This window comes from Gymnogyps californianus, chromosome 10 (genome assembly GCF_018139145.2).
Source record: "Gymnogyps californianus isolate 813 chromosome 10, ASM1813914v2, whole genome shotgun sequence".
Taxonomy (NCBI): Eukaryota; Metazoa; Chordata; class Aves; order Accipitriformes; family Cathartidae; genus Gymnogyps; species Gymnogyps californianus.
The window spans coordinates 28,774,893-28,799,208 of record NC_059480.1 but is presented as its reverse complement, the minus strand read 5'-3'; the positions used below and the strand labels follow the sequence as shown (position 1 = coordinate 28,799,208).

Here is a 24,316-nt window from a genome sequence, read left to right as displayed (position 1 = left end):
TAGTGTAGGCTGTAATGCTGACATGACTTTTCAGTCAAGGAAGACAAGTTCATGTTCTGGGGTAGGTGAAGCTCTGGAAACTCAGAGTCACTAAGGACTGTTGCATCTAACCAAGCAGATTAAGCTTCAGGTTGAGGCTTTTCAGGGAAAGCAGTATTGGGATATATGTTTTTAAAAAGAATAAATTAGCATTAATGACTGAAGGTATGTCCAGACTCTGGGTGTACCTTTGTGGATGAAACCCTGTCCCTGTTGGAGTGACGGTACCTAGTAATATCAGTCATGGTATGGTTTTATGCTGTTTTACGTAATTCGTAACAACGTGCGTGATGGTCTTGTCACAGGTCACACCCACAGAATCACACACTGCTCTCCCTCTGTGTCCATCCTTCCCACCATTCATTTCCTCAAGGCTTGTCTGGGTTTGAATTGCCTTTTTGTCTCTCTTCTTTCCTCCGCACATAAAACAGAAGCAGAAGAACGCACAGCAGCATTTCTAATTTGTACGAGAATCGTTGCAGTTCCCCACTGCGACTGGAAGCCGTGTCCTGGAACAGTACACCTGGTTAATCGACTAATCTGTTGAAATCTCTTGTAGAATGGGAACTTGCTGGGTGGATTAAAGAAGTGTTTTTGGGGGAGGTGTTGCATTGCGAAGCAGTTCTGTTTCTCATTTTGGCACGTTGTCTGGCAGTGTGTGTGAACAAGTTCTGATAAATTGCATCACACGTGAATTGACTCTTTCTGTGAGCTGTAGGTAGTTTTGAAGTTTTGCTTAGATTTCTAACTGCAGTTGAAGAACAAATTGTGTGTTTCTTTAAAGAGTGAATTAGTATTTGTAATTGATATGGTAAACAGTGGAACTTTTATAGCATCTTCATATCACACTAATTCTTGCAAAGAAATGATCTGTTATGGCAGGATACAAATTAAAAAGTTTGTCAGGTATTCTCACTTTAAGTAGAAGGGTTATGTTATAGCAAAATGGTTTTTTTAATACATACTGAATTAAGTATTCTTTGCTGTAAAGACAAAGTAAGTTGCTGTGAAGATTTTGCCATGAGGAGAGAGGCTGACTGCTGCTGCTTGGAGATGAGATGTTCTCATGTACGTGATAGGAAAAGTATGCCTAAGTAAATACTTGTAGGCCAGGGAAGGATCCTAATAGTAATTGACTAGCCGGATTTACGGCAGCATGAAATAAAAAACCAGGCATGTTTCTGGTCACCTTAGGACATGTTTCGTGGAATTACGGTCTGTTTCTACAAGATTCTGATAGTCTGCTGTAAAAACTGTCAGTTTGAGGAGTCATCCTTTTTGTGGGAGATGACTGAGAGCAGGGCAGTGTTGGAGTGCTGCGCGCAGCGGTGTTCCAGGACGCAGCGGTGTTCCAGGACGCAGCGGTGTTCCAGGACGCAGCGGTGTTCCAGGACGCAGCGGTGTTCCAGGACGCAGCGGTGTTCCAGGACGCAGCGGTGTGACACGCAGCGGTGCAGGTGGCTTTCCCAACAGCTGGCCGCATCGGCGCTGAGGTCGCGCCTGCGGGCAGGAGTTGCCCAGCTCTGCCGACGGTAGCACGCTGGGCAGCGCCGGCTGTGCGACCAAAATCGTGTGATGCCTGCCCGGAATAGCAAGGTGTGCAACAGCAGGCTTCGGAGTAGGTGAAATTACGTAAGCTCAACTACACCTTTATTAATACAGTTCACTTTAATAATCCCAGGTTTTTGTCTTGCTAGTACGGGTGCTGTTAACCCTCAAATAATTTTAAAGACTCTTAGGATACTGAGATATTCCAAATTTTTTTCTTTCTAGCACTGAAAATACAATTTAGGCTTTTATTAAAAAAACCCCATCTACAGTCAGTCTTTTTGGTCAGAAAAAATAGCGGACATAGTCATAGTTAGTAGGGGTTTTATTGTACTTTCAAGATATTTCAAGTACATTTACTTTTTTCTATTCAATGTTAAAATACCATTTCTGTAAATAATGTCTCATACTGTTACATAATGAGCATTCTTTTGTGAAAAGATTTTTTTTTTTTTTTTTTTTTTACCATACATGTAGTAAGTAGAGGTTCATGTTTTTAAAAACGTAGTTCTTTAAAGGATCTTGGTCAGTCTTTGAGGAAATGCTGTCTCCAAAAAGAAGTTTTTCACCTTGTCTGAAGTATTTTTATTTTCAAACTTTGACTAAAAACTGAAAACAATAATAATATTGACTTATAACAACAACACCAATAAATAAAACACTTCTTAACAAGGGACATCACTACATTTGCTAACAACGGTGATAATAGTCTCGAGTCTTTGGGTAGTCTGAAGTCCTTGGGCGATCTGCTTTGCGGTTTCATTCATAGTTTTCAAATCTGCAGAAGTACCTAGCAGTGTTTAAGTGCTTCAGTGGTTTACAGTCTCTTACTTTCCCCACGGGAAGAGGATGCACGCTATTTGTCCCGACTTTGCAGAAGCGAGAGGCCCTGTACATGCTGTAGCTAGCAGCTCTCACCAGTTTCATGGGAATAATAGCAACTTGAAGTATTTTGTTTTTCTGTATCTTTTTATGCAAGTTTTTTTCCTTTGTGCATCTTAAATATAACCATTTAGTGGTTTAGACCTTATCTGTGGTTTGAGAGTTTGCCAGCTGGCATATAAAAGACTGCTTTGGCCACGTTTCAATACATTTTTAAGTTCTGACAGCTTGTTTTATATAGAAAGGAGATGGTATACATGATGTACTCTTTTGGCAATTAAGGAAGAATTAAAGTAAAAACAAGCTGCCTCTGGAATATAGTCAATTAGGAAAATATGATGAACTCACTGGGAGTACAATTAGAGGAATTTTTAGTTCGCCCTCAAATAGAAATTTTTGAAGTACTTTTTGTCTGTAAAACAATCATCATGGTGCTATAATTCTGTTTTATAACCATTATAAAAGAGGTAAATATTTCTGTTCTGGCTCAACCTCGTGGAGTGTTTTGGGATTTTTGTTTAACTTTATTATTTTGTTAGATGTAACTGTAGAGTATTTCATGGGAGTACAAGAGAAGCTACTCAAATATTAGATCACTTTTGTACATGGCTAATCTGTAGAATTTAATTTTTAATTAAGATTCAGAAGGTTTTTTCTTAAATTTTTCATCTTTAGCACCAGAAGAATTGTGGATTTTTTTCCTGCAAACATGCTTTTGTGTTCATGCAACAAATTTGTGACTTCTGTGTTCAAGGACCATCTAGCCTGAAGTTACTCAATTTTGTAAAGTCACAAAAAGCGCGATGGTGTAACTGTTGGGGTATGGGCCGATGTTTCACATTCCTGTGTTGTCACTTGGAGCCATTACTGCATTGCAGGAAATGCAAAAGCCAGTTGTTTAAGAAATTCATTTTCGTGTTACTTGAAGGTACTGAACCAGCAGAGTTTTGACTGAAAGTACGCCAGATTTTTAAAAGCCGAATGTTGCTATAAAACTTTGTTTGATTTCAGTGATGGAGCTTGGGAGTTCCTCTGGGAGTGTTGTATCTGAGTACTGAGCTACATGGGCCTGTTATACCCTGTGAGGTTTAATAATGTGTCTTTAATAAAATGACCATCCGTAAGAAAAATGACATGATGCAGTCTTAGGAGAAAGTAATAAAGCTGGATTGATAGGAGTCTAAGTTAGCCACTGATCTGAATGAGTGACAGTATCAGTCAATGAACGTGAAGTTACAGTGATTTATAACCAGATTGATTTACTCTGATTCACTAACAGACTTAGATAACGATCTATTTATGAAATATGGATTTGAAACAAAATTCTGCATTTCCAAATTGGAGAATACAGTAGAAAATGCATTTAATAAACTAATGGGTAATACAAAACTAGAAACCTGCAAAAAAGTCATAGAAATCAAAACAGAGTATGCGAGCTTAGATTAATGGGGAAGAAATGTCCGAAGGGAATTTCGTCAAGCTTCAACACACTAATACTCTCTTGGTAGCATGAATGCAGAAATACTAGGAATCGTAGCAGATAAATGAAATATGTTGGTATTTATCAGTAGTCACTTTGAAAGAACACAGGTTTTGAAAGGTCCCTACTGTAGGTTGCCTAATGCATCTTTGGAAAAATTGTTTTGCCATGTGCCATTTCAGAGTCACTGTAAAATCACACCTCAAAATTCAAAACCAAGGGGGTGGCTGCACATAAAATTAGGGAGTTAATATTTTGTTCTTCCAACAGCAAGATCACAGTCAAAGCAGTGTATTTTGGGGTTGGCATAGTACTATGGGGCGAGTATTGACAAGTTGAAGTTAGCTCAGTAAAGGGCAGCTAAAGCAATTAAAAGATAGAAGACAACCCATGCAGAATGAAGACGACAGCTGACAAACTGAATGAAGAAATCTTTTTTTTTTTTTTTTTTACACAAGCATGTGAAGGTGCTTTAAATGAGGAGAAAAAAAGCAGTTGTCTTCATTAGTCTAATCATGCAAGACTGATAATGAATTTGAACAAGAGCAAAGAAAGTAGGGATGTTTGATAAGCAGAAAGCCAGTTACATTGAAAGTAGAAACAAAAATTTGATTATTTTGCTTGGGATGAAGAAAAATAGATAAGCTCCATAAAATGTAGCAGTAAGGACCTGTTTACTGCGGCAGGTCTTAGGTACAAATCTTAGTAAGCTGGGCAAAGTGGATGCCTCTTCTTTTCCAACGGTAGCGTGTACCTCCTGCTGGAGAACCTGTAAGGTACCGGTTGCGGAGCTCAGGCTTCGCCGGCAGAAGTTACCCAGCGAGCCCAGTCCCGTTTGGGAGCAGCCGGGGGAAGGTACCAGACATCTTCAGCCGCTGTAGCCAGCGTGTGCCTGGAGCAGTCCGACTTGCCCGTCCCCTTCAGCTGAAGTAGCAAATTACAAAGCAATTGTGGTCAAATGTAACAGTCGCCATTTTCTGATGAAATGGAAGATGGGGGGAAAAAAAGCTTCAGTTCATCCTGAGGAAGGACAGTTACTTGTTAATATGGCCTTTCCTAAGTGGATACCTAAAGGGACGTCCTCTAAAAACTTTGAGATACGTCTTTTAAACCACTGTTGAATTTATGATGTCATGAGCAAACCATTATTGTTTTGGCATTAAAATGGACAGCTAATTCAAACCCTACATATCCCATACTGCTTTACACATTCTTTCACAGAGCTGTGTTGGAACTTCAGTTTACTTACAGAGTAGAAAATGGATGTTACCACATTTGCTTGCTAAGCCTTCTGGCATTCCTCACCTTACTTTTTAATGGGGGAAAAAAGTCTGCATGCTCTGAACATCTCAATAGTAATGTTCAGTACTGTATTAGAACCAATCTAATCTTGTATGCTGTCTCCGTAATCTGTGCATGTCTGTTTTAACATACAGAATACTTCAAAGTGGATTGTGGACAGAGTGTATTTCTCTGTTAAAGGATGTTACGTTTTTTTTTTCCTCTGTGCGTGGCACAGAACACACCATCAGAAAGAAGGCACAGCATCATTTTCACTGGCCTTAGGGATGCGATGAAACGCAGTGTGCAACAGCCCTCATGTTTCCGAGTGTTGAGGTAGAAAAGCTGTGAGGTACCTAGAGGAAAATCCAGTGTTCATATGTGCTTAAAGAATGATTGCTTACTCTACAAAAACTTAGATATTCCTGGGAGAGAGTCTTTTTATTTTTAATCTCCTTAGGAGATCTCACATAGTCTGTTCCATCCCCAGTATGACCCATCAAGTCTGTCCATTTGTGTCTTAGATGAGCAATTATGTCATGTGCATGAGTGATTTTCAAGGGTTTGTGTATTATATGAATGTTGACGATACCTTAAACCTTGATAACCTCTGTTTTGTGCTTGTACTCGTGATCTCTGAGCTTTGAGTTTATTCAAGCATTTTTTTTCCCAAATATATAGTACTGATTTTTAAAAACCTCTACTTCTGAAGGATTAAAATGTTATTTTCTTGCTTTGTAGCCATTTCCATTGGTTTCCTCTTCACGATGGTTAGTGAAAAGGGGCGAATTAACAGCATATGTAGAAGACACTGGACTTTTTTCTAAAAGAACTTCTAAACAGCAGGTGTACTTCTTCTTCTTTAATGATGTCCTCATTATCACCAAGAAGAAGAGGTAAGAGCTTCATCGATATAGAATTGCCTTTGTGTTCAACTCCTTGAATCACAGAGAGAACAGCTGAGTTATCGTTGTCTTCTAAAATTACCGTGACTGTTGTGTGTGCCTCACCCTAGGGGAAATGAAAACCGAAGCTTTCTGGCTTTGGAACGGCAAACTTGATTGCATCCACAGCATTTTTACATATTTTCTAGCCGCTTGCTTGTTTGAAAGAATGAAGGAGATTCAAAGAGCAGTGGACCTGGTACATTTGCAGCATAAAATAGGAGGAAATATGGACTAAACATGTTTCAAGTCCAGTAAACATTTGTAAAGCCGTTTATATGTTTTAATATGCTGTGTCAGAGAGAGCAAATGAATTAAGAAGTTAAATTTGAGTTTCTAATATTGCTCTGTCAGACTGCATTTAGAAATGACAGGTAACTACTTGTTAAACAGGATTTATTTTTGGCAAACGCAATTGAAATTCCAAATAGTCAAACAAATCAAAAAGTTCATCCTTGATGCCTTAGCAAAGGGAGAAGTTTGGGAAGGATAAAGAAGTGGTCATTTTCATTGCCCTCCATGCTTTCCACAGCTGGGCTGTTTTTGAGAATGATGTATGGGGTACAACTTCTAGCAGTCTCCATTTAAATTTTTATCACTAAATTTGAGGGGAGGTTTAGAATAATTGAACTGAATGGAATTTACATCCTCTGCTGTTGCTGTTAGATAAGACTTGATAGATAAACCTTATTCCTGAGGCTAAAAACTGTTTCGAAGAACAGTTATTTTGCATCTGGGTTGGCCAGTTAAGCCAAATACCAGCTATTTTTTAAATTACACCCTTCTGTGAAACTTCAAATCCATAATCTAAATAAATTTTGAGGAATGAGGTACGATATAAAATCTGGGAAGAAAATGCTAATATTTAAGCAAAGAGAAAGCTAAATGAAAATGGAGGGGGGAAAAATATTTAAGTGAAGGGTTTTTTTATAAAGATGGGAAGAAAAGTCAATAGATTTCTCCCCAGCTATCTTACTGATGTGAACACGTTTCTGAGATTCAGTGTTTATCAAAGCTTATGCTGAAATGTTTCTGTGAAAGTCCCGTCTTAAATCACTGGCAGCACATCACAGTTGTATCGCGCTTTTTTAAGCAGTGCATTTCTTTTCTCATGGGACTGCTGTTAACATATTATTGTGTTGGTAGCTAAGTAAATGTTTGAGTTGGGAAAACAGTGAAAAATCTATTATCTGTGTTGTTACATTGTTTATTGGTTTCCTATGTGATGACTTGTTGTCCAGATTATAAAACAGATTTTTATGACAACATATCTTATCCAAACTTTGGGGCTTTTGATTTATAACGGCTTCCAGCTGTTGGAATGGAAATGTCCTAAATGGGCCCAGAAGCCACAACTAAAGAACGCTTCACGTTAATGATCAGATTCGCATAGTCACTCTCCCCAGACCCCCCTGAACAAGGGGATGTAATTGAAAAGGACGTACTTCTGCGAGCCTCCCAGATATTCGGAGCGTGAAGCATGTACTTTGCCCAAGCAAATAAGCTTATTAATAATATTTGAGCTTTTGGCGATCTGTTCTCCCACCCACAGTGTTACCATGGATGCCACAGCAGTGGACAGAAATATTTGGTGCTAGTTGAGTTTAAATGTTTGTATTTTTACTCGAGCAGTGGCATTTCAGAGGATTCTTAACATTGCACAAAAAAATGACTCCTCACTATTGTGCTAAAAATACTAATTACTTAGTGCTCCAGTCATGCTGTTTAATCTTCACCCACAAGTTAATCTTCAGCTATCCCGTCGGAGCAGTTTGCCGTATATGTCGAACCCTCGCAGCCGGCAGCGGCTCAGTCCTGACTTCGTAAAGGCCAGGCTTGATGGTACCTGCCAGAGGAGTCATCTTGGTAACTGTTCAGTCATTCTAGTCCAGCCAGATGCGGCGCGCATCGCTGCTCACATCCTCATGTCGGGGACACTTGCCAAACGTCAGAATCATCATTGGAAGAACTGCATTTTAAATAGTGAGTGAGCGAGCCAGCGTTCCAGAAACCTTTTCATAATGAGAACTGTTACATTTTAGCTATAAAAAAGATAAAGGGAGGTCTTGTGTTGGTGTATACTTAGGCATGCTCTAGAGTTCTTATGTTTCAATTTTAATGATATTTTATTCATCATAATCTTTCTCAGCCACAGTTTCACCTCCTGATATGAAATTGCAAGGTTTAACTGTCTTCTCTCGCCCATTAAGTAGCTTAAATGGAATTTAGCTACCAAAATGTCTTCCTTTTTAATGGACGCTGTGTGGCTGTATCTCATGCCACTGAAATATTTCAGAGGCTTATGCTTCCCATGTCAGCTACTGGACGGTCCATTTTTGTGTGTTACGGATACCTTGGTAATTATTTAGGCTCTGATTTGTGTGCTGTACAGCAGCAGAGTAGTCAGTGGCTTTATCACACTTGCCCTTTGAAGAAGTAAGGCAAACGGCTACTGAATAATACTCAAGACTAGCCATTGGGGTTAGGCCAAAAAGGGACACGTGAACTTGTGATGTACATCATTCTACACAAGATTCTGGAGAAGACTAAAAATCTGCATTTCCCCACTGCTCAGCTTTTAGTTTATTGGGAACTTTTTTCCTGTTCAGTAGTCCTTTCTTGTAGCCCCTTCTGCTGTGTAGACACAATCTGTTTGTTGTTTTTTTTTCCAAAATGTCATTTAAAAAAAAAAAAAAAGACTCTCTTAATACTTGTAAAGTTTTAATGCATTACCTTGAAAAGAATAGTCAGTGCTAGCATGTATCAGGATGTCCAAATCTTGGTGGAAAGGCCAACGTTTATATGGTTGGTGCACAGGAAGAGATCAATGAATTCTTGTTCGTGTGAACACGGATGTCGGTTGGATTATGGCATGAAGCGGAGAGCTGGGTGATGTTTGGACTGCTCGACGTACGCTTCCAGGGTTACCTGTGCAGTGAGTGGAGAAGGCAGGTCCCTTTGGAGAGCAGTTCTAAGTAGCAGCCTAACTGAGCTCATCCGAATTGCCCTCTAGAAGAGCATCTTTCTTTCTTTGTTTTGGTAGCTCTGGGAAGTTAACTTAGAAATTTGTGAAGTTAAACATTGTGAATACTCTGCGAAGATCTAAGTGTAGACTGACTTCAAGTAACCTAAATAGTTCATGTTTTGTTCTTTCAGCTTTGTGGTAGTGTTTTACCCTTTTGTTTCATTCTCTAACTCCATTCTCCTTTTGCTCCTTCTCTGGCTTCTGTTCTCTTTTTATTTACCTCCTTGCTGTACTGTGAATTGCTGCCATCTTGGCCAGGACATCTACTACAGGGACCAGTAAACCAATAGCTTATGCTGACATTGGATTTTGAAGGTAGTATTCTGACATAAGGAGTAACATGCAACATAATTAGTCTTAGACTTGTTCTTTCAAGCTGCCTCATGATTCACATGCACTGCAGTACAATTGTTGTTACTTGTGTTGTGCTTGGGGGATTTGCTTTCTCTTGGGCTAGTGAAGAAACTATGCCAGGTTCCACAAAGTATGATGAAATTAGTGCTTTATTAAAATATAGAATACTTAGTTTAAATACATATACTACTTTCATGTTTGTATGTATCTCCTTCATAATGAGTTTTCAGTTTTCTCCCTCTTCTAAACCGCACATATAGGTGTAAGTATCATCCGTACCTCTCCTGCACAGCTGATGAGCGTAACTCCTGGGTTTAGATAGATTTGTCTGTTGCCAGGCATGGTAGAGCTTCTGCAGCGGACACTTGGCAACTGCCCGAGGAGAGCAGAGGACTGGGCTACAGAGGAGGCGATTTCTTCGATAGCTTTTGCAGGATTGGAAGCGTACACTGTAACAATATTCTGCTAAAAATAGGCTACAGCTAGCTTTGAACTCTACCAAAAGTCAAATGCCTCCTTTTATTCCTCGTGCCCTCCTGGGACCGCGAAGATCTGGTTACATATTTTAGTTATTAATGCTCAAAGCTGCCTATGAGTTCAGGAGAACTCCAGAATTAATAAAGTTTTGTTATATGCAACTAAATAGCTGCCTTATCCAGCTATTCAGAAAATCCACCAGTTACATCCTGAGTGCTTTTAGAAGATTTCAGGTGAACTCCAGAGCGGCTTATATTTTTGAATGAGTTTACATTTATTGAATATTCCGTTTTCCATAGTCCCCTAAGGATACCACTAGAATCCTGTCTGTCTTAATGGCTCTATGGCTTGTCAGCTCCTGAGATACCTTGACAGTGGAATGCAGCTGGACTTCATACACTGGAGATCACCCAAAGGCTCACTGCTACTCGGGAATGTTACCTGTTCACAGCGGCTTGCAAACCCATGGTTTTTCTCAAGGTGCCAGCGGTGATTTTGTAACTAAAGGCAAGCACAAATGCAGAGTAACTTCTGTGGAACACCAAGGATTTCAGAGTAGCGCAGCTTCTTTAGCTGTGATGAAACATAGCTGAAGAAGATTCATGTAGGATTTGTATCACTTTAAATATATGATGGAAAGAGTAAAGGAAATAGGGAGACTGACCATGTGCTTTCTATTAAAGTATAGGTGGCCTAGAACAGATGATATTACATCAATAGATATTTGGTCTTCATAAAAGTGCCTCTAAAATTTGCATGCATTCCCTGCAAAGGGATATAAAATAGTCCTGTTGTTTCATGTTCTGAATCTAAATAAAAGTTAGCAAAAAAGTTCAGTCTTAAACCGAAAAGGAATGTTGGCATGTTTGTATTACCTGATTACAGTAATTTTAAAGAATGTGTTAAATGTCCTTCCTGTTACTGCGCTGCCTGGCTGAGCAGATTAAGTTTCTGTTTATGTACATCTGCTCGCTCCAGCACTGTCAGCTTGATCAGCCTATTTCATTATCCGTTTGGAAGGAAGAGAGTTTGTGGGTCTCGCAGAGGGCACAGGAGGTAAAAAGGTGAGGACTGCCTAGTAGTTTCAAATCAGACTATTTTGTTGAATGGAGATAAGAAATAAGAAGGATTTGTACAGGTTTATCTCTGTGGATTAATTAGTAAGGAATGCATTTTTTATTCATTACACAAATGTATAGACTACATTTCTTTTTCAGATGCAAGATTCCTGAATAACTATAGCAGCATCCCTAGCTGGTTTTGCTCATTCTGCCCTTGGCTAAGCAGGGATTGCCCAGACTAAAATACTGAACTGACTTCTTTAAAAAAAGCCAAAACAACCCAATACAAAACCAAAAACCCACGAAACAAAAAACACCAACACCCCCCCACCAAACAAACAAGCAAACCTTTCCCTGTTTTAGAGTATATATTTTAAGAAAAAAGAAAGAGGGAGAGAGACTGATAAATATTAGATATAAAATGTTTTTTTCTTCTTCAGTAGGAACCCTCAGCTACTACGGGTGGCACTTGAAACAATTGTCCTCAAGTGATAAGTAGCATCTTCTTGTAGATACATGAATTAATTTGAATTTCGAGCTGGATTTAGGGGAATGTGAAACCTAAATCCACAGTCTCTACTCCCTCCCCTCTCATAGCCTCTCTTAAAACACTGAGGTTTTTCTACAGTAGGACAATCACTGTAAATTTAAATTTCTTTCCCAAGAGATGAGGACATACAGAATACATTTGAATTAAGATTCCTTTTAGCATCCCTGGGTTATATGTGCGGAAATTAAAATTTAGCTTTCCACATGCTGAAATATTGAAGACTCTCCCAGCTTCTCAGTGTGCTCATGTTCAATTCCTTTAATTAAACCAAAACCTATTTGTAATCTGTATTCTTTCTACTTTGGGAGCCAAGAAGTCATGTGTAATAGCATAATTAACCTGGCTTCATTTTACGGAGCTCTAAAAGAGTTTACTGTTTGATCAGAAGTCTAACAGATTAACAGTCTGATCAAAAGCTAGGTTAATCAAAACTATGTGGAGAGTTTTTAAAGCTATTTTAAGTTCTTGGAACAGTGCTCTTGGAAGTTTTGGTATGTTTGTGCCTTTGTCAATGGTACCTGAATGGGGAGTTGTGATTCCAGCCCTCAGAGTGGAAAACACCAGCGGACTGTGGGGAACTGTTGGTACCATTTTGAGACTTGGAGGAAAAGAAATGGGGAAGAAAAATGTTCATCTTCTCACGAGCTACAGTGATTTCAGTCCTCCTGTATGATAAACCTTACTAAGCTTGTCTGTCACTGCTTCTGCTTCCTTTGTAAAGCTCCCAAACTCAACAAAAGACGAGAAGAAAAAATACTTGTGAGAAGGATTAGTTCCATTAGTATCATGTTCTGTGTCAATCGGTTGAGAATGTACAAAGCTGTACTGCGAAAAAACCATTTCAAGTAAAAACATACCCCACATAGCTGACATAAGAACTTTGTTTTTACACTAGATACACTGCCAAGAAACTATTAATCCACAAAAATCCACAAATACATTATGATCTGTAAACCCATTGTCACTTGAAGAATAGAGAAATTCTTCTAATGCTGTATGAGTCACAGAAATCAGCAATAACTTATGTTTTGAGTCATAATGTTGATCAGTTGTGTTTTAGCAATTCTTTTTCTGAAGGATTAAAAATAAGAATTCTAAAGACCATTATATTAACTACTGAGGTATTCGCAGGTATTTTTCTGACAGTTCGCAAAATGGGTAGAATACATCTCAACAGACGTTAAGTCATCATCTCTCCATTTTCTTATAATATTTGAGCAACCATAAAGGAAGAACACACTTCATTTGCACCTGCCAGTAAGGGGTATGTCACCGTCAGCATTTCAGACAGTTTCAGTTCCAGGTGTCTGGGATTTGATTTGTATCAGTTCAGTGCTTAGGTTTCTGTATATCTCTTGCAGCAAAATTAATCTTCGCAAGTATTGTTTCAATTTAAGTTATTTTAATGAACCATAGTAATCTGAGGCTCTGGCATAGCTTTTCAGCACTCGAGACTGAGGTCTACATAGGTTTTACTTTAAGGTGGAGTATGTATAGTTGCACCTTAAAATTTGATGTATTTGATTTACTGCAAAATTTGACAGACACAGGAATGTATGGGCTAGGAGGGAGGACTGGCTTTATGCCTCTGTAAGCACATTTTTTTTTTTCTATCTTTTCTTGTTGCACCAGTGTAGGACAGCAAATCTGAAAAAGTTTACAAGCTTACGTGAAATTATGAGTAATTAGTTTACCAGTGGTTCTGGGTTCATGATATATCCTGGTAAACTTGCAAATGCACGTAAGATAATTCTGGGAAATACGCTCACAAGCTTCAGTGGTAACAAAAGCCTTTTCAGCTGGCTTCTCTTTCTTGTGATCAGTTGCTATTTCTTGAGTAAGTGATGTACATTCTTTTAACTGTTTCTTTAACTATGTTTCACAACTTTAAAAATTTGGAAACGCAGAGTTATTTTCCACTTGAAAAAAATATGTTGCCAGTATTGCCTTGATATGAGTAAGTAGCAAAATCAATAGATACGATAACTGGTTGAACTCACGTAAGAGTGCAGAAGAATGCTGCTTAAGATGTCTGGGTATTCTGAAGTTGAAGCACATGTCGTAAATACATCGTAATGGATTGAAGAACAGGGGGGTTGAAGCAACTGTTCCCTGCTGCCATCTATGACAGTCGGATGTGACAGCGTGCCTTGTCCAGACATGCTGCTTCCTGTCTTTGCCATGTCTTCACCTCTCAGGAAGATCTTGATTAGCTGAAGTGATTCTCACATTTAGAAATAAAAGGCTGCTGTTCAGGGAAGAATGCGTATTTTCATTTAAGTCCTTCTGTTAAAATCAGTAACGCTTTTATGTTCTGATTTGTGACGTCTAATTTTTTGTCCACCTCTCCACTTACATTTCAACTATAAGGAAAGCAAAGCTTCTACCTTGCATAATTTCTTAGAATTCTTTGTAGTCGCTTTTGGGAAGTTATTAAGCACGTGTAGCAATCTTTATTCATATCACTTAGAGTTGGTACTTTTATTTACACAGTACTTTCTAAAAGGTAAATTGCACAGTGCATTTTGCAAGACCAATATCGTGTGACAAGCCTTTACCCATTTTTAAAATTCACAATTGACTAAGGTTATGTTTCAGAATATTGTAAAATAGTTTTTGGACTAGACATTCTCCATGCAGACGGACAAGCAGTACAGATGATTGTCCTGTATTTAAAATGAAGATCAATAGTGTTTATCTGGAAGCCGTATACATACCCGTAGTTTCACAGGTACAGGAAAAGGGAAATTTTACTTTTTTTCCTGTAACATTCTAAAATTAAGGTCTGTTGTTCATTTGAAACTGCAGAAGAAAAAAGTGCAATTCTGTATAATTGCTGTGCCAGTTTTCAAATTTAGCAGAGTTAAGTTGAGCATACGCCATCTCAAGAACGTCAAAGTCATTTAATGGTGCTGCTAAATGAAATTCCACAGGGTTTAAAAACTGATCTACTTTATATCTTGGAAAATTGGTAGTTTCAAAAACAAATAAACAGAAAAGATGAAGATCTGAGGTGTCAGAAGAATCATGTCATACTACATAGTTAAAAGTGGATTCTATGACTGAGTTTGCTTCCGGACGTACTTAATGGAAAACTAAACATTAAACTTTGGGGTTTTTTCTTCCCTCCTTTGTTTTGCAGTGAAGAGAGTTACAATGTCACAGATTATTCTTTAAGGGACCAGCTGGTGGTACAACAATGTGACGGTGAGGACCTGACTTCGTCTCCTGTAAAGAACGCTTCAAATATGCTCTACTCGCGGCAGAGTTCTGCAGCTCACCTCTTCAGACTAGCGGTCCTCAGTAACCATGCAGGAGAGAAGGTGGAGATGCTCCTGGGAACAGAGACTCAGTAAGTAAATTGTTACCGCTTCTGTAACTTTTCACCTGATCATCTCAACAGGCTGTGTCGTGTTCCCCCCCGTCCCCCCCCCCCGCCCCAGTCAAGGTAGCATGAAATGCCCAGCTTCTGTCTGGCAAGTTTAAATCAAAACGAAATGAAACAAGTTCCCAAGCAGGCAGTCTTTGTGATCTCTGATCAGCAGCGACCAAAGGAGTGCTACTGCAGAGATGATCCTCTGTTTGTCGTGGACTGTGTTGGTGCCCTGCTCAGTAACACGGAAGCGCTCACGGTGACACCTGCGAAGTGCTGTGATTTGCACTGTTAGTATTATAAGCAGATACTTTCAAAGCGAGGCAAGGTAACCTTGACAAGCCTTTCTGATTTTTAGTGAGTGGCAGAACAGGAGAATCTGCAGCTTATGTAATCTCCCCCTAGATACTGGAATAAATATTATTGGAATAAAATAAAGCCTCTGCAAACCTAGTTCAGTTTCTCTCATGTAATCTTGTCATGAGAGGACTCAGCAGTTGTAAGTCCATGTCATGTTAGTGTCATTCTCTTTCCTTGAGGAAAGTGTAGGAATAATGGAAATTGAATGCATATGCTGAACTTCTGTAAACTAAAGTATCTGTTATTATGTGCTACTGTTTTGGGTCTTCAGGCCAAGAATTAGCTATGCCTCTGCCAGGGAGATTGCCAGCTCCCTAGCCTGGGATTACTGAACCCCTTCTAGTTGTTATTGGTGAGGCAAACAAGAAGGGCTGCAGGACAGAGATTTAAGCAGTTTGGATTTCTTGGGATTTTGGGGGGGTTGTGGAAGGAATTTCCATTAAATTGAAGTTATTTTCAACTTAAGTGATACAACAGTAAAAAAATCAAAGTTCTGCCACATAATGCAACTGCTAAGTAAACTACACAATCTAATGATTAAATATCGCAATATGGAAGTGTCTCGCTGTTTAATTTGAACTACAAATGTGACTTAAGTATCTGAGTCATCCCTGGGTTTTGTTGTAGCGTGAGTACGACATGTTTACTTCTCTAACAAATCTTCTGAGAACTGGAAGTCAGGACACAGGTTTTCTGCCTAGCTTACCTGTTAATGTAGCACTTTTATCTAATAATCATTATGTCCAGAGGGTAAATGCCTAAAGTAAACCAGAACAGCAAATAGTATACTGTAGTTGAAAGTGCTGTATATGTATGCATTCTACAGCTTGCTTAAATATATAGCTATCCTACAAATAGTTCAGACCATTACAGACCTCAAAGAACAGAACACGGTGCTGAAGAACTGCAGGTTCTCAAATTTCTAATGAAAGGTCCGTTACAAGCAATTGAGGTGGTGAGAGTCAGTTTCAGACTCTCTGTAACAACGTTCCTGTCTCATCCTGTGGCTCACCATCCTGCTGTGCACGCTGAGTAATTGAGTGTGCAAATCTAAGTGGAATGCAGGTTACTACGAGGAAAATGTTGCTTTTACTGTTGTAGTTAAGGGAGGCTTTCTTGGTACTTATCTTGGTAAGACGACCTTGAATAATCTGACTGGAGATCCATTTAAGCTTGCTCTGTCTCTGATACTTTTCTGTGCTGGTTTGTTCCTTATTGTTTTGAAGTATCTTATCCCAATTGTCAGTTCTTTCAGCAATGTGGCATTTATACCATATTGTCTATATGTAGAGCACAGTATTAGCAGGAGGAAATAGGCACAGGTGCATCCTAAAACAGAATGGTAGTGGCAGGCAAACGTTGTTAGGGTATGAATGCAGAGTGCTCTTGTCCTGGAGCAGTGATTTGTGAGTTATTTATTATAATGGTTGGATGGTGCAGAAGTGGAAACAGTACTGGATTAAATGGGAGGAGGAGTTTGGCATTGCCTTGGGGAAGCTGTGGAGCTGTGCTGGGATAGAGGTGGTCCTTGTTCTCCTGAGCAGTTTTGAAGAGTGTTCTGCTTTAGAAACGAGCAACAAGAAGTGTCTTGTTCTTTCGGGTGCAAATATCCAAGAGGCCATCATTTCTCTGTGGTGCCATTAACTTCCACACAATCCTTCACAAAAGTGAAAGATTTTATCTGTTTTAGTGGAAGCTGGAGGCGGGATAGAAGACATGAAACAGAGTGCTCCAGACGTATCCCAGCCTGGAAAAATTTACAGTTTTAGGTTTGCTTTCAAAGTTTAGAATAACCCTGAAAGAAACTATAGATCATTAGTGATTCCTATTAAAGATCTCATTATAAAGTAAGCGGATGATTCAGACTTGTTTGGAAATGCGTTCTTATTGGGGAAAAAAATGCAGTACATTTTTAGTTGTCTGGGCTTTTTAAGAAAAGGCATTTTGTTCTGCAGATTTATTATTGATTTGCTATATACTGTTTGTAATATAAATAGCAGTCTAGCAGATTGTCATTCAAAGGAAAAGAATCTGAAAAGAATTACTTTATTTGAAAATTACCTATTTTTAGAGAGTATTATGTATATAAAAGGTACAGAAAAACTTAACTTTCTCTTAACTTTGAGAAGGATGGGAAGGGAATCTACCATAGGAAGGCCAAGCTGGATGGTTTCAAGTGCTTATTGAATAGAGTTTTGCACATGTAAAACTTAAATGTTTTCGCTGACGCAAAGATTTCTAGCACAGTTTGATCATGTTTTGCCACTTCACATGGTGTGTGGTTCCCAGGTACAAAAGTACCAGCGTTAGGTCAGGAACTGTATACTGCCCTGTGATTAAGGCACAAAATATATGGTACACACAGATTATGAAGAAATACATACTTAAACTGGGAGACAGTCTGGCATTATCCCATTTTTCTCAGAGTTGTCTGAAAAGAAATGTAGTTTTTCTGTTAAGAATGGTAACAGGGAAAGTAAAATATGAGTCTAAGTAACACATATTTCTAAAAAAAAAAAGCCACAAAGTTAATTAAGCTTATGCAAAATTGTATACAGACTTTCTTATTTTGGTTGAAACACAACAAGTTTAGTACCACCTACTTTTAATGACTGAAATGTCTAAAGTAGCATGTGTTGTAGTTTTGGCCATGTGTATGAGATCAACAGGTATCGAATGTCAGGAGGACGTGTGCAGCAGCTCCATCTTTGAGGAAGAATGTGTGTTGGGATTTAGGAAAAAAAAAAAAATCACAGTTTCTTATTAAATGCCAAAAAACCAGTACAAATATTTCTATTCAAAATAATCAGTGGGATATTTTTTTCATTCTGAAAGAAACATGCTCAGAAAGACTTCCATTCTGAATCCCTTCATCCCCAGGAAGTTTTGCTAGTCCATGAACCAAAAAGCGATTTCTAGAGCTAGCTGGAAAAAAGGCCATGAGAAAGTGTCGGTGTTCTCCAAAGAGACTGATGAACTTCATCGTGGAACGATGTGTAGTGGGACGTTGCAGATCAGACCTCACAGGCTAACTGCAACCCCTTGCTGAATCATCTCCTCACTTGCTGAGCGACGGTGCCTCTTGGAAGATGTGCTCTAGAGAAGTCTCTCATAATTTGTGTAAATGTCCCATTTTCTGACACTTCTGAAGACGCCATAGTGCTATTTCCAAACAGAATTTTCTTCTGGTTTCAGATGTTTCAGATTTTTGACAAAATCAGGTCTCAGCAGAAGGCACACGTTTTTCATTTAAAAACTGAAGTTATCCAAAGATAGCACCAAAAATTTTCTTTAGGGGAGGGGGAATAGGAAAATTCAATGCTGCAACTCCCTTGTGTTATTCTGATCTGTACTGATAGCAAAGCCCTTCAGCAAACGTGAGATAAACTGTAATTTCACTGAAATGTTTGTTTTGGGAATCAAGTTCAAATTTTGATTTGCCGAAATTCAAAGTTATAATGATTAAGTTGTTATAGCTCAGCCATTAACAGGAGTGATTTAGGATTAGCTTTCTTTTTCCTTTACTGTCTGACATCACTTTAGCTTGTTCCACTCCCTTCCAAAATCAGTTGTCAGTAATTTGCACTTCTGTGATTTATTGTATAACACTTAGAACGTAGATAATTCTTTCTGCTCTCCTCAGAAATACTGACACATGTAATCTGAGATTGATAATGGTTTTCCTAGGTTATACAAGGTGAGATTCAAATGACCAATGTAGGCCTTCGTTGGCTCCTTGCTTATTTGTGCTGGTGCTCAGATTTCCCAGACTGACACATATGGAAACATAAATGTGTCCTCCTGAGAGCACAGAGAAACTTAAACTTTGGTTTCTTTTGGTTTGTTTTTGTTTTTTTTTTTTTTAATAATTCTTGCTTTTCATTCTACGTGCACATTGCAGATAGTTTACTCACAGGAAACCTGTTGGTATTGTATATTAAAATTGCTGTATTGCCTTTATCACATGCTTTGTACATTAGATGGATTTTTTTTTTTTAATAATAAGATTACTAGTAAGTATTAGTCACAGACACTAGCGGAGAAGTTTACCTGCATTACTTAAAAATAATTTAAATAAAGGTATATAAGACATCATGCCAGTAGGTCCCATGTTTATAGGCTTTTTTCCCTAATCCAACCTGCTTAAAATAGTTAAATATGTTTGAATAATATATTACTAGAAGTAGTATCACACCTTCTGACCATATTTTGAGAGGAGGAGAAAGGAGGTTTTGTTTTGTTTTTTTACTGAATAAGAAAGAAGAAAAAAGAAAAATTTAGATACAGAATCTTGAACAGGGGAGTAGTTTTGACCATTATCAAGAGCATGAGTTGGGAAACAGAATTTTGTCTTTGCTGTTTGCAGGAGTGACAGAGCTCGCTGGATTACAGCGCTTGGACAGGACAGAGACCGGCAGAAAACGGACAGGACAAGTAAGTTACAACTAACAGTATTTCTGAGAGCTTTGACAGGAGAATGGAAATGCACTGCCCCTTAGTGGGGACGTGAGCAAGTGTAGGCTATAAATACCCTTAGAAAGGATGTCCGTTTCTGTTCCTGGGCTCTGTTGCTTTAGTATACGTGAAGTTGCCATCTCTCTCTGTGCCCAGGGGCTGCTTTGAGGAGTCCTGTTTTGCACGGTAATTTCCGTTTGCATTCATTAACTCTGGTTTGGTCAGCCATTTCAGTCTGTTAGCAGAAGTGCAAAACCCCTTCCCTTATATGTTTATCTGAAGTTTGTTTGTGTCTGATTGCTCAGGTAGGAAGCAGTTTGCGGCCTCCTTTGTGTTTTTGGGGGGGAGTATACTCTAAAATGGAATTTTTTAAAATAAATTGCGTTATATATATTTTAATAAAAGATATTCTGTTACGTGAATTGTTTAATTCAGCCAGGCTTATTTTTTCCACAGCTTTGACTCAGGTAGAGATCATCAGAACTTACACAGCAAAGCAGCCAGATGAACTGTCTCTTCAAGTTGCTGATGTTGTTTTGGTTTATCAAAAAGTAAATGATGGTGAGTGAGAATTTTGCTGTCAGTAGCCATCTGTCACCACTGCAGGTGAATCCAGCTAGAAAAATGTGTTTCCTAATAGCATCAGCCGCACAATGAATAAAGGTTTAGCTTCCAAGAAAAACGTGAGCGTTTTGATTCAGGTTTCTAAAAGACAGCCTCTGTTTAGGCAACAGATGTTCAAAGTAACTCATCGCCTATCATAATTTATATAGATAAATAGCTGCAGAAAGTATGTGCTGGCTGGTTTTGACATGTGAAATGTCCACAAATAAAAAATTGAATTGAACCTAAAAACATGGAGCTCAGACATTTTATTGAGTGAGCACCAGGTTTGTCTAAGAGAAACATAGACATTATTAGTTGTGTCATGTACTGTGCTTCACTGCCTGTTAAGTATAGGGGTCTAGCAGAGTGTTTTTGCTTAGGTTTTCCATAGCATCAAGTACCCCAAGATCAAAATTGATTCTTGCCTGGATGCGCAAGTGATTCTAGTAATATCTCTTGATGTGCTGACTCAGTGATGCTTGAAGCTGTCAGCACTTGAAGTACTAAATCCTAACTTAATGATGTTATTCAATATTACATATGAAATCAAAGATCCTATCAATTGTGCTGCATTGCTTTCTTTAGATTGCAATGATATTATATCCTTTATATTATTTCAACCTATATTTGAATTACAATATAAAAAAATGTATTAACTTGTTTCATATAATACTTATTTTTACATACTATTTTGTTCCTGTCTGCCTGTATAAAAAATAATCTGCCAGATCTATCTTAATGTTGGTACTTTATTCACTACAAAGGTAAATGTATAATGTATGTGATGACTGTGTCAGCTGTGTCTACTCAAGTGCAACACGCACAGTTCTGATGAAGTATCTTTAACATCACTTGAAAAGGTTTGTTACTCCTTGGCTGTTCACTCTTGCAGGTTGGTATGAAGGGGAACGATTGCGGGATGGCGAAAGAGGTTGGTTTCCTATGGAGTGTGCTAAAGAAATCACATGTCGTGCCACGATTGACAAGAACATGGAACGGATGGGACGCTTACTTGGACTTGAAACCAACGTGTAGACCGTTTTTGCTTCTTCATATTATACTACAGGATTTGCACTAACTGCAAAGGGTTGCATGCCCTTCAGCTCTTGCATGGAAGATGTGGGTCACCAATGCAAAAAATCTAGTTCACAGAGCACTGATGTGTCGGATACTCATCCCTTTTTGTTTTGCGTTTTGAGAGCTCTGAACTGAAACCTGGCTTGACCAGTAGCAGATTTCAACTAGAAGTAGTTTCTTAGGCACTGGAGATCAGCCGTGCATCTTTTTGACTCAACTTTAGTTCCTCCATCCCTGCCTCTTTATGTATTCTTTCTCCAGCTGTTTTTGAGCATTTTCACTTTTTCAGAAGCAGAACTCTGTGTAGCAGTCTGTGTAGGAGACTGAACACCAGAAACTCTCCCAGTCCATTGAGCTGGAGGTGAATAGCAATATTGAGGGTTTCCTGCTCCTAAGAAACTGCAGTGTTACATTCCCAGTACGAGCGAGTATGTTAATGGGATACCTCCCAGTTGTGTCAAAATCTGTGTGTAACCTGAACTAGAATAACCAACCCTGTAATTCATAAAGGCCTACCTCTCCAGCACAAATCCAGGGACATCCCAGGCTTTGTAAGAAGTAACTAGATCTCTAATCAATGTTAGTAAAGCTGACATAAGCTCCAGGGAAGAATCCAGAGAAGTGCCTCCAGTGGTGGTGGTCTCTAATACAGTGTGTTACTCATTCAGGCAGCTCAGACTTTCTCTCCTTCTAGTGCTGCAGTGGTGAAAGGATTTCTGAAAGCAAGAAAGAGGTGCCAAACTCTGCAAAATATATGACGTTGATTATCTTGTTCTCAGATCCATTTTAGCACAGGTATTTTAAAGGAGTATAGCTGCTGGAAATGTGTCCATTTTGTTTCTGTTTTCCTCATGTTTAACTAGGTCTTCATATTAAGTTAGTGCTTTAGAGCAAGGGCTTTGATGAGGACTGCAGAAAACATGAAATACTTTGTTCTGAGTTTGGGGGTTTGTTTTGGTGTGGGTTTTTTTAGTCTTTCTTTCTGCTCTTCTGTACTAGAGGAGATATTGATTATTTCCTTCTGTGGAGGCAAAAAGTTCAGCTGAACTTCAGTTTACCTACATCTTTAGCATTTGTTAGCATCCTGTTGAATCCACAGGGCAAAAAAAGAGGGAGAAGTAAGACCTGTAGCATTCTGTTAAGATGCCAGGTCCTCTCATCTCCATTGTATATATAAATGGTAAGACCACCACTGAGGAAAGACTTTGGAAGCAAATAGCTCCGCACCTTGATTAACTTGGTGTTTTGTTATCTTTGCCTTCCCCTGCTGCTGTGTGACTTCATGTCATTTGATGCTTCAGGCAAGAGATAAGGAGGGAAGGGAGGGCGAGAGAGTGATAGGTACAATAGTACTCGGACCTTGCTTTCAGAGGAGCTCACATTGGTGCTGCTTCACACATGCTCTTCTCTGCTTTAGAGAAGACTTTTCACAATTGCACTACACACAACACCTGCTAAATTTTGGCAGCTGCAGTTTAGCTTTGGAATTTCACAGAAAAAACCAACCACTTACATAATGTTGTGTGAACAAAATGCACTCAAAAATGAAGTAAATTTCAGTGCATCTTTTCTGTACATAGCTGTGGCAGTTTGTATTATAAAAATCTTCACCTTTTTAAAGACCAGCTGATAACTCAGCAGAATAGAATACATGCTCAATAAAAATGAGGGAAAAACTTGTAGTACAAAGGCTTTCTTCTTGTTGCATTCCCCATCTTTTTTAAAGGGGGTGTATGTTGTTTTATATACAGTAATATGTTGATTCAATTTGTGAATGAATTGGATGTTTATAAAGATATATCTCTGTAACAATTTAAAATATATTAGGAAGGCAGTAATTTTGTACAAAAATACTTTCCTTGACAGTCTGACAGTGGTTATACAGCCTTGTAAATTAATTTATAAGTGGACTGATAAAATAGTAATGAGAGAAACTTGTAAATTGAACAAAGACTTATTTAACATAGTAAAAATACCGCTAATATTTTAACAAATTTTATTGTATGTAGGCAGATGTTTAACACATAACTGAATGTATAAATCCAGACATTAATTTTATTCAGATTTTTTTAATACATTGTATATATTTTTCATACCTAGTTTTTCCAAAAATGCTGTAATGTTTTTTAAAGACATTTTTCATTTTTGCTATTGTTGGACACAGTTCTTCCAGAATTAGACTTCTATGATTTTATAGAACAACAATCAATAAAATGCCTTTAAATCCCTACTAAAAAAAGCTTCAATTTTTCTTTAATGGTATTTCTTAAACTGAAAGTTGTTAATGTCATTCTTGTCAAAGAAATCTGCTCTGTAAATTTTAAATTTTAAATGGCATTTTATATTTTCTGTTCTGTAAAGATAAATAGCATCATATGCCCTACTTCATCTGTCATAGATCCAATTTACATGTATGCCCATGAACTTGGAGCAATGGCATAAAAGCCATTGCATAAAAGCAGCACTTCCTGAAGAGCAGTGAGTTTTCTAGGGAAGCACCTGATGCCATCCATGTTTTCTAAGCTACATGGCTCCAGTCTGCTCTATGTAATTCCCCCATGCACAGAAATAAAAGGTTCTCCACCACGTTCTGTGTAGTGTAGCATCAGCATGTGCCTGGAAAAGGCATCTAGCCGGTACAACACTGGTAACTGGTATGACCTCTTAAAATCTTGGACTTTCACTCTTATTCTAAATTCCATCATAGCTCAAAGAAGGCTTAGAAATTTAAGACAGTATGACAAGCAATTTATCTGAAAGTTTGTATAAACAAGTTTTTAAAAGCTAAGGGTTTTTTTTTGTTT

General features: G+C 38.4%; 1 protein-coding gene across 1 annotated transcript in view; it reads left to right on the top strand.

Annotated features, from left to right (window-relative positions):
* The window catches only part of ARHGEF26 (Rho guanine nucleotide exchange factor 26), a 61,174-nt gene extending 37,437 nt beyond the window's left edge, over positions 1–23,737 (top strand). The window contains exons 10-14 of the mRNA XM_050902785.1: positions 5,972–6,126; positions 14,784–14,993; positions 19,741–19,808; positions 20,286–20,390; positions 21,328–23,737. Of these exons, the coding sequence (XP_050758742.1) occupies positions 5,972–6,126; positions 14,784–14,993; positions 19,741–19,808; positions 20,286–20,390; positions 21,328–21,470 (681 nt within the window). The 3' untranslated portion in view covers positions 21,471–23,737. The remainder of the gene's footprint in view (positions 1–5,971; positions 6,127–14,783; positions 14,994–19,740; positions 19,809–20,285; positions 20,391–21,327) is intronic.
* The last annotated feature ends 579 nt before the right edge of the window (positions 23,738–24,316 follow it).